General features: G+C 41.6%; 1 protein-coding gene across 3 annotated transcripts in view; it reads right to left on the reverse strand.

Annotated features, from left to right (window-relative positions):
* Positions 1 to 8,018, reverse strand: part of PPM1H (protein phosphatase, Mg2+/Mn2+ dependent 1H) — a 307,365-nt gene extending 299,347 nt beyond the window's left edge. For 2 of the 3 annotated variants that reach the window (XM_074402830.1, XM_074402831.1), the window contains exon 1: positions 7,355 to 8,006. In XM_074402830.1, coding sequence (XP_074258931.1) covers positions 7,355 to 7,599 — 245 coding nt within the window. In that variant the 5' untranslated portion in view covers positions 7,600 to 8,006. Of the gene's footprint in view, positions 1 to 7,354 lie in introns of all 3 variants that reach the window. The other variant, XM_003926516.4, reaches the window with a different exon arrangement.
* Between the last annotated feature and the right edge of the window lie 6,349 nt (positions 8,019 to 14,367).

A 14,367-nucleotide genomic window follows, 5' to 3' on the forward strand; every position in this document is an offset into this window, starting at 1 on the left:
TGCAAAGAAAAAAAAAAGTTAAAGAATGAACACGTTAGAAAAAAATATTACAACATAATAGGCCAAGGGTGAACAGCCTTAAAATATAAAGAGCTCTTACAAATATGAAACATTATCTTAACAGAAAAATGAATATAAACAGGAAAATCATAAAAAGATTTAAATGGCTAATATGACATAAGTATATACATCTGTTTATTCATTTTCTTCAATCATCAAACACAGATTACAATGAAGTATATTTCATCTATCAGATCATTGACAAAAACTAAAAGCTTAATACTAAAGTAGTACACACGGCTCACTGCAGTGTGAATTGATAAAACCAATCTGATATGTATCACAATTGTGAATGTGCATAGCTTCTAACAAAGCTTTTCATGTCTAGAAATTAATCATAAGGAAACAAATGGATTAACTGGAAAAAAAAAACCCATAAATTGATATTTATTTTTAAATATCTTTTAATAAAAGCCTAAAAGTAAATCTAAATGTTCAATGGGAGATTCACAAATGAGAAGCCCTTCAATGGAATAATAGGCAGTCAACATATAAGAATATATGTTGGTCTGGGCGCGGTGGCTATGCATGTATTCCCAGCGCTTTGGGAGGCCGAGGCAGGCAGACTGCCTGAGCTCAGGAGTTCCAGACCAGCTTGGATAACACGGTGAAACCCCATCTCTACTAAAATACAAAAGAAATTAGTCAGGTGTGGTGGCATGCGCCTGTAGTCCCAGCTACTTGGGAGGCTGAGGAAGGAGAATTGCTTGAACCCGGGAGGCAGAGGTTGCAGTGAGCTGAGATCATGCCACTGTACTCCAGCCTGGGTGACAGAGCAAGATTCCGTCTCAAAAAAAAAAAAAAAAAGAGAGAAAAAGAATATACGTTTGGAGTCCAACGTATATTCTTAACTGAGGAAGACTTGTTAAAAGACATATAAACATATGACTGTCTTTTATTTTTAAAAAAAGAACCTGTATCGAAAATCTGAAAGACCTAATCTAAAATATTAACAGTGGCTAATGAATTTACAAACAATTTTCACTCTGTTCTTCATACCTTTTTTGAGTCTATATTATCTGAATTACCTATAATGAGTATTTTATGGTTAAAAATGTTTTAAGTATTTCATTAGAAACAATAAAAAACCACCAAAGGTAGTTTGCTGGATATGAACCAGATAGGAATCCAAGATTTGCCATTTAAAAAGCTTTGTGACTTTGAACAAATCACTTACCTATGTTGCATTCATCTCATTAAATCCTTACATGTAAAATGGTTAGTACAGAACCCGCACACAGGACTAGCTCAACAAATGACTATCGCATTTCGCAATTTTTAATGCCTTTAATAAAGTATAAATAGGGATGTTGCCATCACTATTTGGTATATAGGAGATAAGCCAAACAAATAAAATGCTGTACCGTTCTTAAGCTAATAATTTGCAAAGTATTGACTGCAGTATCAAATTGGAAAGCTAGTGAAAACCATTTATCTTAAGCGCACACACACACACACACACACACACAAACACACACACACAACATGGGAAAGGCTCCTCAACTCTTTGTCATAACATTACACTATACAATTAGGTTCAATCCTGATTCTTTTGCATCATAATTAAGGGCATCTGCTCTCCCTATATGGTCAGTAGGAAACACAGTCAATTATGGAAGGTCACAGAAGTAATGCAGATAAATCAGAATGAAAAGCATGGTTAAATAAATGCAGTGTCACTCACTCTTTTCCCCTTCTCCCCCTATCTGCAAGGATGACAAAGATTCTCTCTTCCACCAAACTTTAGTCAGGTCTCTCTTCTCTAGAGAACATTGGTCCCAATCCTGTTCTCTAAGCAAGAATCCTGAAAAGTCAGGTAAGCAAGAATCCCCCAAATTTGATATCTGCTCAAGTTCCTCATTCCCCACCTTTGATGCCTAAGTCTCAGGTCTGTTTTCAGCAAGAATCCTGCTAGGTCAGTTTAATGTCTCTGCTGAGTAACTTTCCATTCCACTGACCCCTCACACTCTGCTTTTTGGCTGTGGATGCAGTATTGGGAGTTAAACTGGATTGTTGTCCTATATTGCAACAGACCTAAGTAAAGTCTTCCCTAGCATTGTAACAAGTGTCAGAATATACATATATTTCCTTCTCTTCTTTCTTCTTCTTCCCTCTCCTTCTCCCTTTCCCCCTCTCCCCTTCTCCCCCCTGCCCCCACCTCTCTGTCTGTCTCTGTCTGTCTGTCTGTCTCTCTCTCTCTCTCTCTCTCTCTTTCAACAGCAGTAAGGTCTTGGGCCTTCAGGCACAAAGCTAATCACAAGCTGGTTGGAAAAAATAAGTTTGCTTCCCTAATGTGACTTAAAGGCTCCAAATACTGAGATTCAAAATTGCCCAGCAGCATTAAGACATTAAAATCCAAATTCCTGGTGCTGTTGGTCCCTTTGAACCTTAATAGCCCATTTCACTTTAATTTCAAAGAAAGGTACAAAAGGGGGAAAGATTATGCTATACAATTTTCTTGAGGATAATGACTATGTCTTACTATATTATGAACCCAGCATGGGACCAATGCTGAACACATAGTAGGAGTGCAATGATTTCATCAATTGAGAGAAACAATGGAAGCAGATGACTGATTGTTTCCTGAACCATAGTATAAATTCAAGAGGACAAGCTAATCAATCCTCCCTTTAAGTTAGGCAAATCATAGAACTATAAAGGCACCAGAGTTTACTTCTACCAAACATTGAGAATTAAAAATAACTTTCTTGAACAGTACGTGTTTTTAGAAAACAATTCCAGTGTGCAGTTTTAAATTTTCAAGTAGTACTGCTGTAACCTTAATTAAAAGCACTGTATAGTGGGGTCATACCAGAGATGGTGATATCTACCTAAACTGGGACTGAAACATACAGTCAACAACCCCCTGCATAGTTAAGTTTGCCTGAAGCATCACCAGTCCTTGAAAGAAGCTGATGTAGTTTCCTAAGAAAAGAGACATCCCAGGCACTCCACCTAGGGTGGGATGATTTCTTTATAATGTTACATCTGAAACATGAAGGAATGCTTAACTGTTTGCCTTAAAATAGGAAATTAATATCTTTTGCAAGTTACCAGAAAGGTAGCTGACATATCTCAGGCTACTCTGGACTTCTAACCATCTGCAAATAGCCTCACCCAGTTCTTTTCGTCCTTACACAATAAGAATAGAGAACCTCAAGTTTTTTTCAGTTGCAAAAGTCAAACAGGAAGTTTCCGAGCAGGAGTTCTGCAAAGACATATCAGTAAGAGGGGCAGGTGTGCCAGGAGGGTTTGAAGGGAAAGAGAAAGCTCAAGGGATTTCTGAGCTTTGGGCCAAGAAAGAAACAGTGGGTTTTCTGTCATCACCACCGCCCAGCCAACTAATGTCATTTATTGGTAATAAGCAATTAGTGCCAATGATTTAGGAGACAAACAGCCTGCTGAATCCAAAACAAATCCAAATACTGTAGGCTGTTTGCTGGATTTAAATAAGGTTATTTCATCAAAAATTTCATAATTTTGAACTCTGAGACATACACGTGTATGGTGTACCTTTAACTGATGCTCTCAAAGTAGGTTTTTGTTCATATTTATGTCCGGGGTACTTTTATAAGAAATAGGAAAAAAATAATTTTATGGTTATAGCTATACCTAAGTAAAATTAGCTATATTATGTATTCTTTCTGTACAAGTAAAGAAATATATCACTGATTTAAAAAAAACCTGAATATCATGTGTTAACAAACAGAATACTGTTGCTCAAAACCACAGCACGTTCTTTGGCATTCTCTACTGCTGTAGTTTCAGGAACAAATTCCCTATCTGCTGGCATCTTTAAGACCAACTGTTCATCAGTAGGATAAAAATTGCACAAACAGGTAAAAAGAGACCAATGGGTTCCTAACGCATTACTAAAACGAACCAACCTCCACTTGGGTGGTATTTAAGAGAAAGGAAGTAGCTGCCCCATGGTCTCTGGGTCAGACTGTGGCTCCCCAAGGACTTTATCAAATGAGCAGATCAGACAGGCTCAGTCACTGATTTCAAAGCCAAACTTAAAACTTGCTAATGCATGTTTTTAGAAAGATTTTATACAGGGCTTTACAATCTTGCAAATACCCCTTAACCAAGTGGCTAAACTTTTCAGCTCTAATAGGAAGCTTTTAAAATGCCAGGAATCTAGGACAATACCAATGAGTACTGAAATTAACAAGCATCTCCAGTTTCTGCATCCTTAAGTCTAGCAGGGGATTGCTTACAGCTAATTCTCTAGTTCTATAGCCTATAGAGTCTCTCTGTCTCTCTTCTTGAAAGGGATTAACAGTAAGTGTCAAAAGATTATTCTACCATCTCAAAGAGTCAGTCAACATCAACTCAATCACTGTGTACAGATGAATGCATCATAATTTAACCCACTGGCCAGAGAACAAGTTTGGTGTTGTGAGCTTTGGAGTCAGACTGCTGGGTTCACACACAAGCTTCACTGAAGTGGTATGACCTTGGGGGCAAGTTGCTTCATCACTCAGTGCCTCTGTATTTCCAACTATAACATGGAAATGATAGTGCCTACCTCAGAGGGCTGTTGTGAGAATCAGATGATATAAAACATAAGCACCAAAGAGTAAGCATTAACTATGTTAGCTACTGCTAATAGTATATATTTAAGAAGAATGAGGTAATTTTGTGTTGACTTATGAATACTGTCAATGACATAGTGTTTTGTTAAAATACTAGAGTAAGCCGGGCGCGGTGGCTCAAGCCTGTAATCCCAGCACTTTGGGAGGCCGAGGCGGGTGGATCACGAGGTCGAGAGATCGAGACCATCCTGGTCAACATGGTGAAACCCCGTCTCTACTAAAACTGCAAAAAATTAGCTGGGCATGGTGGCACGTGCCTGTAATCCCAGCTACTCAGGAGGCTGAGGCAGGAGAACTGCCTGACCCCAGGAGGCGGAGGTTGCAGTGAGCCGAGATCGCGCCATTGCACTCCAGCCTGGGTAACAAGAGCGAAACTCCGTCTCAAAAAAAAAAAAAAAAAAAAAAAAAATACTAGAGTAATATGCTTAGTATGAGTCTCTTTCGAGAAGAAAAAAGAAATGCATGGTATGTGGTTATGGGGGCATCCAAAGAAGTCTGAAAGGCAAATATCACCCAAACATTGAACCCTCATTACTCCTATCGAGTGAGAGAGTGCTGGCGAAGAGAAGCTGACTTAAAAAAAAAAAAATAGGTCTTTGCTTGAATTATCTCACATATACTACTTTGCCACTAACTTTAACATTGTAGCATTTTACAATGGCCTTCCTAACCTTCAAGTTGAGTATCTCTCATGTTTTATTCTAGGAAAAAATAAACTTTTTAGGGATAAGAAAACGGAGGTCCAGAGAGGATGGGGGAGCCCTGGAAGGACTCTCCTGCTTGTCTCATTGCGTTCTGTGCCTACCACAGCCATGCAAACATTCTGAAATTCTTTCCTTTCCTTCATGCTTATCTGAGGCTTTCCTTTCACTATGTCCAAACGGTTTCCACCTTCAGTGTTTCATTATCTTCTTTCCTAACTCTCATAACTTGCTCACCATTGCCTGCTTTTTTTCCCTCACCCTCTGACAGGTGCCTCGCTCAGGGAAACTCACTGGAGTGGGGACAGATCTCTGGCGTTTGGCAGTCAGGTGTTTGGTAGGCATTAAAGGCCCCCATCTACATAATTATAGGACAGGATATGCCTCCAGGTTGCTTTCTGTCTTGTAAAGGGTCCAAATGGACTTTTAAACAACGTTTTTATTTCAGTCAAGAAACAGTATTTGGTATGTTTGGCAGGCACTTTTTCCGCCTTTAGGTCTTTCCTTACACAGGTGTTTATTTTCGCTTTGGCTTTCCCTTGGAAGTTACAATGTTATTTTGTACCTTTCCCACCCACAACGTTCTCTTCAGTGCTTGTCTTTTCTGATGTGTTAATTTATACGGTCAGATCTTCCATCAGGCGCATCTCTGCCTCTCGACTTTCACACTCCAATCGTCTGGCCCCATTTATACATGTTTTCTATTTCAGCCCATGGAGAAGTGCGTTTATAGGATGATGGGAGAAGGAAAGGAGAAACAGAGATACCTTAAGCAGAGCGGCTTCCAAGCCGTCTCTCCCACCGGAACCCGCGGCGCCGCGAACCAAGCCTGCCCCGGGGTATCCGGGCCAACAGAACAGGGTCAGCATCCAGGCGCCCCAGGCGTTGGAAAAGCTGATTGGTTTCCGGAGGAACCAATCAACGAGCGAGGCCGTGCACGGGTAGGGGAGGGCCAAAATTACCAAGCGGATGGGGTTAAAGGCAAAGGCACAGGTGTGCCAGGCACCAGGTTTTGCGTGCACTTTGAACCCCCTCCGGTTCATTAATAACCCCGAATTCTATTCTAGATGTCCCCTTTCTAGTTTTCTAGTTTCCTAAAGCTGAGATAGTAGATGGAAGGGAAGACGTTACTTATCTTACCATTCATAAGACGGTTATTAATAGTCAATGGAAAAGTGGCCATGGAGTGGGGAGGAGGGAAGGGAGAGGGTGGGAAGGGAGGGAGAGCAATACAATCCTCCTCCTCTCCTTTCCGGGTTCCACTCCAGGTCATCAACCTAACTCAGTCGGTTTCTGAAAAGCAAGCTTAATCGCCAAAGCGGATTACCAAAATGCTGTATTAGACAGTGGGAATAAGTTTCCCCCTCCCCAAGGGCTGAGGGAAACAGTATTAGCATTAGCGGAACGCGCAGCATTTTACTACCTGCTGAAGGAGAAGCGAAGGAACTCGCGAGCTAAAGTCAGAGAAACTGAGACCTTCGGAAACGTACAACCAGCACTCGGACGCGGCCACCTCCTGGGATCGGACACAAGCTCCCAGGCGCAGTGACATCTCCTCCAAGCCGCCACCCCACAAACTCTTCATCACGCGGGGGCGCAACGATATTTTGGGAGCGTGGTGGTACAGATAGCAGATTTTCCTAATGTGTTTCAAACTTCGGCGGAGCTTTTCTGCCGGTTTTTTCCCCCCGAAACTGACACAGCCCCCAGATTCACAGACCGGTCTCACCTTAGCTTTCCCACGGTCCAGCGCTGCCACCCACCCCTCCACCACCCATATCGGGGATGGAGACGCCGCGTCCTTGGGTTGGGGGAAGAGGGGAGTAGGGATAAGAGGGAAATGGCCAGTGTAAGTAAAGAGCTCCCCGCCGAGGCCTGGACGCCGGCAGCTAGTGGAGAGCCCTGGGGCCGAGAGGCAGGGAGAGGAGAGGGCTGGAACCGTGCGGGGAAGGGCCGCGAGGAGAGCAGGGGCGCCGCCGGTGTCGCTGCACTCACTCTGCGTAGCCAGTGGCCCAGGGCAGCCGCCGAGTCTCCTTGAGGATGAGGATGGGGCGGGCGATGTGGTCGGCGCTGCACTCCACCTCGTCCTGAGACAGCCCCAGGAACTCTGGCCGCCCGTAGGGGAAACGCAGGGGCAGGTCCGAGCCTCCGCAGCCGCCGCCGCCGTGCTCGGAGCCTGAGCTGCCAGCCATGATGCCGCCCATGAAATTGGCCACGGCAGATTTCACTCGAGTGAGCATATTACTCCGGCTCCCGGCTGCAGCGGTGCGAGCAGGAGGCGGCGGGGGCCGGGCGAGGCGCAGCGCGGGGCATGCAGGCTGCGGTGGGCGCCGGGCGCACGGGGAGCCGGGCCGCTGGGACGCGCCGCGCGCGGCTCCCGGAGCCTAGTGCTGCAGGGGGCCGAGCCCCGGCCTCTCGTGCTCCGTACCGCGGCGGCCGCCGCCTCCCCCCGCTATACTTCCGCAACGGACCGGCATGGAGCGGAACGGCCGGGGGAGTCGCCGCAGGCTCCGGGAGCGCCCAGGCGGCTGCGGCGGCAGCAGGTCCCTTCCCCACCCCCCTGCGCTCGGCTCCGGCGTGCGCGGAACTGAGCCCACCCGCCAAGCCCGCGGAGCCGCCTCGGCTGCTGCCACGGCTACCGCCGCCGTTGAGTCATGTGATAATCAGGCTGCCGGGGCTCCGGCTGCTGCGGTGGCCGTTGCTCAGCCCCTCCCCTGCCGGCCCGAGCGAGACTCGCACCGGGATCGTGACCTCCTGGGGGAGGGGAAGCCCGACCGGGTCGCTACCTGGCGGAGGGGATGGGGGCGCTGTGAGCTGGAGGCGGTACAGGTGTTAGGGGCTGTCACGTGGAGCCGGGCAGCCGGGAAAAGCGCTGAAGAATCCACCCTCGGAGGAATGCTGCCTTCACCCTCCAGAAGGGAAACTTCGGGAGCTGTAGGGGAAAGGGGAAGACAGGTGCAATCAAGATGGGACGGTTCTAAGTCCCGTGGTGAAGCCAGCGGTCACTGGGTGTAAGAGGCTTTGATTTCAGGGCTTAAAAATAAGCCCATACGGTTTGCACAAGAATTATTATAAGTTTTTCCCTAGGTATTTGTCGAATTACTTTTCTGTTTATTACCACTAGATGTCTTATTATCTATGGAGCAAACCTTATTTCGAAACCAGAAGAAGAAAAAAGATCTCTTTAAGACATCACAGGCTGGTCGAGTGCAGTGGTATTTACGACTAATTGATCACAACAAGATACAGATTTCTTTGTTCTTTCTCCACTCCGGCTGCTTCAATTGACTAGCCTAAAAGGAAAAGAAACAGCGACTGTTTTACTTAGTTCTTAATTGTTAAATGAATTTATATAAGCATTTTCCTCCAACGTAGCAACAAAAGTATCTTTTCAAAGCTTCCCCTGTTTGCTATCTAGACACTTAAATGCAGTCGTACTTGAATTTTCTTAATTCAGAACACTTGCAAAATTATCTAAGGGCACTTACAAAACTAAAGAAACTTAAATAGAACATAGCAGCTCAATTAGATGCTAAAGTAAAAATGAATACGTTTTTGCAATGAGAAAACATTTTTGGTGATCATATGTTAAAATAGAAAACATGTCTTAAAAACTGAATACTTCATCAAGATTAACATTTCTTAAATATTGGCTTTGCAGGGGGAGGGGAAACTTTGCAATAGAACGTGTATCCTGTTCATGTTTACCTACCATTGAATTTGCCAGAATTCGGTGTTACTTACGCAGTTATGCATGAAACAGCTTGCTCTGAGTTCAACAGGGAATACAGGCCCTGGTTCTTCTCAGTGTTTGGGAAGGAGAGTGGCCCAAGTGTTGAAGCAGCAGCCAATTCTCTGAAGAAGAATTGGGAGTCAAGGATTCCCCAGGGGAAAATTGTTAGTATTTTTGGTAGGCTTCTAAATTTTTTCTCAAATAGGATATTTAGCATTATTAAATCTGGTAACATTAGCAAGATTTGTGAACCAGTGTTCTACAAGAAGTTGTTCTACTATTTTCCCATAACTTATTACCTGTAATGAGAAAGTATTGATATGTCATTTGCTTTGCTAGCAAACTTTGCCCTGCAAACGGTAGAAAAACAGGAATTCTGTGTCTGTTCTTCTCTTTCAAATATTTCTATAGTAAAAGATGGAAATGAAATTTCTGATTAAAATGGGGGTGGTCATCCTCCTAAAAATATTTGTTTTTCACACCTATTGTACTCATAGGTTCTGAGAGTATCTGTGTTACTAAATTCAAATGGGGCATTGTTCAGATATTGAGAGACCCTCAATGTGTTTGTTAGACATCAATAGATATCCTTCAGTTTCTCCTGTGTCCTTTTTCTCTTGGAAAATGTGGGTTTGAAGACTAATGAAATATTCATTTAGAAGATGGATATATAGACCTTACATTTACATGCTCTGTATATCAACATAATCTCATTTCTAGGTCTATAATACTATAGTTTTGACTATTAAATAACACTATGCCATTAATAAGACGTAAAAAGGGGAGGGGGCGGTGGGGGCAGTGGCTCATGCCTGTAATCCCAGCACCAAGGCTGAGGCAGGTGGATTATTTGAAGTTAGGAGTTCAAGACCAGCCAGACCAACATGGTGAAAGCCTGTCTCTACGGAAAATAAAAAATAAATAAATAAAAAATAGCTGGGCATGGTAATGCTTGTCTGTAGTCCTAGCTACCCGAGAGGCTGAGGTAGGAGAATTGCTTGAACCCAGGAGGTGGAGGTTGCAGTGAGCCGAGATCATGCCACTGCACTCCAGCCTGGGCAACAGAGGAAGACTCTGTCTCAAAAACAGGACGCAGCAGCTATGGATAATTTCTTCAGTAAAAACATCATGTATCCTCTCAAAATATTTATTAACTATAAAAGGTGAAACAATACATCACAGTGAAAAAACTTGGCTGAAATCACCTTAACCGAGTGACCAGGGTAAACATCACTAGTCGTTAGTAACCTCTGATACAGATATTCTTCCCCCAAATCCTACACATCAGTATGCTCTTGGGAAAATATGGGTCAAACCCAAATGGAGGATGTTCCAGAAAGTACCTGATCACATACCAGATATGGTCAGAAATGTCAAGATCCTGAAAGCCAAAAAAGACTGAGGATCTCTCACAGATCTTAGGCAATGGAGATACAACTGCGATGTATCTCCAATATCATTGTAATACCAATGATACTTTCTTAGTTTGATGTTAACATTAGGAAAGCTGGGTAAACGGTATATAGGAACAAAAAAGTAAAACATCCGCGCATGCGCGCGCGCGCACACACACACACACACACACACACACACCCCAGAGGCATTTTGAGTTTTAAGTAGGAAGCAAATGCTCCTTAGAAAATCGGTCCAGAAAAAAGACAAATGATGCCTTTCCAAGACTCATCCCTCCCACAGCTAGAGTGTCATGCCTCCATTATGGTGCTAGTTTCCTTGTATTCTAATTAGTACTTTACATACATCTTCCCATTAGACAGTGAAATCCTGCAGGGAAAGAACATTGTTATTCATCTTTGTATTTCCAGCACTGCCTAATCCTTAACAAGTAATAGGGTTCAGTGGGCAATTAATTCGTTTAAAAAATTCCATTCGGCGAAGAAAAACTATTCTGTTTGAATCACCGGTTGTTTTTATTCCGTCTATTTCCTTTAAGATCTTTCTCATGTAATCCCTTAAAATCTGTGTTGTCTTTAAGCAGAACTTGCCTAACCTATGGTATCTGATAAGGCTCAGCTAACTTCAGTCAATATCTAGATTGGTCATGTGGGTCTCTCCTTCACACTAAACTGATATCCTGATACATATCATAACCAGGATATGAAGTTACAACAGTTAACACCAACTTGTTTTGCTTCAGAGATAGTTTGGATTCCAATTTCGTATGCAGGAATGTACTGATTGAACTTCCTGATTTATTGGGGCTCAGGGACAGATGTATTTCTCTTCAGTAAACAAAACCATTTACTTATAAGTAACAGTTTCCTTATGAACCAAGAAATTTATATCAAATTATTGAGCACAGAGTATTAGCAAATTTTACATCCATGAAATGCAGTCATTCCCTAGATGATAAACACTTAATTTAGAAACATTTGGAAATGTCCTGCACTGTCCACATTGTCCTGCACTGTCCACATTGTCCTGCACTGAAACTACTGTTTTGTAATTGATATGGGAATTGTAGAAAAAAATAGTTATCCTTATCTCACAGAATAGCTGCAAAGATCGGTGAGATAATACTTGTAAGTATGTTTTAACTGATGTTGGGCTGGGGTTATCACTCTTCTCTAGTTAAATCTGTTTTTTCCTTAGAGATTAATTGAAATTATAAACCATTTCCTTTTTCTATTCTTTGCTTATAAGAACCAGGATAACAATACTTACCTCACTGGATTATGTTAATAATTAATGGAATGACATGCAAATTCCTAATATTTTCTTGGTACAGAATAGGTGATTAATAAACAGGTGATAAGCACAGTGGCAGCACTCTGCACTGTGGGTGATGAATGAATTTACATACATTGTTTCCAGTGCTCTTAAGCAACAATACCACTTTACTGTTGAGGACAGTTGGGAGGTTTTTAAATGATTTGCCCAAAACAACACAGCAGTACTGAAGCAATGCAGTCCCATTAGGTACTTTCTTTAACATTACAATATATAGAAAGTTTACACCACAAAATATTTTTTCCAGACCTTTTTCAAGCAAAGCTCTGATAACCTCAGCCATCGCATTTTTTAAAGGCTTCTGTGGATCTGAAATTAAAACAATCCCTTGGCAACCTTAGATGGATTGTTTTAAGTACAATCCTGTCATTTGGAAATTGTTCCAAATTCTAAAGCAATTACTTTTCAGTGAGGTTTTTAGCTAGAACTTGTTTTTAAGTTGGGAGCTGTCTGGGTCGTGCTAAAGTTGTACAGAAATTCTAAATTCTGTTCAACTGGAAAGTATCTTTTTTTAAAAGATTATAATATTACTAACGTGTTTCCAAGACTTGTCATATTAACTTCTCTTTTAACACGATTTATTTCCCCTGCTCTTCTGCCATTTTAAATCACTACTATCAGGAATTTTTTTTTCCAGATAATAGCAACTTCAGTAAAATATCCAGTGAAACTTGTTTACTGAATAGAAAAATCATCTTTTGCTTAGAGTAGTGCATGTGGTTTGAACAAGTTCAGAAATCAAACAACTGAAGACAGCTTCTTAGCTAAGAACTATAAACTCAAATTGCTTTTTATTCTCTCAAAGGATCAGTGTTGCTCTACACCAGTAGATATGGCAGCTGTCTAGAATATGTTGAAATGCAGAATTAGTTGCATTGTCCTTTTTGTCATCAACTGTATTTTGAATCAAATTAGAGGGGCTTTTTATGCTTGCCTGTAAATATTTTTAGGTTCATCTTTCCAAAACCAAAACACAGTGGAGTGTCATGGCAAATAACCTCATATTTTATTCAAAACCAATACCCCCTCCCCAGTCATGCATTTATAATTAAAATATCTTATTTTAATATGTTCTCCTTATCTCTACCTTAGAGTATTAAAAAAAATCTCTTCACATAACTGGGTAATTGTAACAATTCTTTTAATTGCTTTGACTGTGGAAAATAGGCAAATCAGATTTCGATTCTTCAGACCATACCCACCAGCAAGATAACAAAAGGCAGATTAGCAAAAGAACCTCATAAAATTTTATTTAACGTAAGTTTTATTATATTAAAGAATATATTACATATTTATTGAAACAATAAAACTTATTACATAAAAATAAAACTATTTAAAAAGTGTTAAATGATTGGACAAAAAGGTATGGTCTCATGGTAATAAACTGGGGGAACTTAGCAAACTTGTTAGTAAACTTGTTGGAAAAGTTAACTATTTGGCCCCATTGCAAGCCTGTTAATTCAGAATCCCTGGTATGGAACCCAACAATCTAGCTTAACAAGTCTTCCAGGTGATTCTGATGTAAATCATTTGAGAAATACTGGCACATGGGAAACTTGTACTGTTTATCTAAAGGACAGGCAGACACGGAAATTCAAGGAATCTGTCAAGTAAGAAAAAGAACCAGTGACACATGTGCTCCGACTTTAAATGTATGTAGAACAACAACAGTTGTTGTTCAGCAGTCTCAGATTGAATGAGACTATTGAACTGGATCTATTCAGAAACATATGAACTGTCCCTTTCTGTTTGTTTTCCATGGGCTTATGTTAGTGCATAAGCCTGAGTACATTTGCTGTGGGCAGATCTGTAAATCTTTAGCATATGGGAAGCTGTAGAGAAGAAAGTAGGATTGACTACTGCCTTCTGATCGTCTCCCAGGACTGGATTACCAACAGCCAGTCTGCCTGCACCCATGTCTGTCGTGTGCCAAGCAGGGGCAGAAAAAAATCAGTATACATTTCTATAAACTCACATTATAATAGAAATACCTATATAAACTTTATAAATACATGTTTTTGACTACATATTTGGTAATACATTCTAAAAGTAACAAAGTGGTCACTATTAGGAAAACCAAAATGTTCTTGGCCTTTGTAGGGAAGGATGAACTTTTTCCTCTACCATCTTTTGTTATTTCAGTGGGAGCCTGCAAATTAAACTGAAAAAAGACATTAGTAAGAGAAAATAGTTTATTTATGTAGGCAATGTTCACACATGTAGGAGTGCTCAGTGATGAGTAACTGAAAAGGATGGTTAGAATTTGGGGCTTATATACCTAACTTATAAGGGGAAAGGGATGGGGAAGAAAAGACATCTATGGAAAGGACAAGTTGGTTTGTTTAGGAAAGACAAATAGGTTTTCGGGAGAACAAACAGAAGAAAAGAGAATTGGGGGTAATTCTTACGCAGGTTTGAGTGGCCTGTCTTCTTCATAGCCATGAAACTGCCCCTGACATGGGTGACGAGGTTTATGACATGCTACCCCAAAATATGGCACCTTGACATTTGAGAAGGCAGCAGAAGC

The sequence above is a fragment of the Saimiri boliviensis genome, chromosome 7, assembly GCF_048565385.1.
Source record: "Saimiri boliviensis isolate mSaiBol1 chromosome 7, mSaiBol1.pri, whole genome shotgun sequence".
NCBI classification, from domain to species: Eukaryota; Metazoa; Chordata; class Mammalia; order Primates; family Cebidae; genus Saimiri; species Saimiri boliviensis.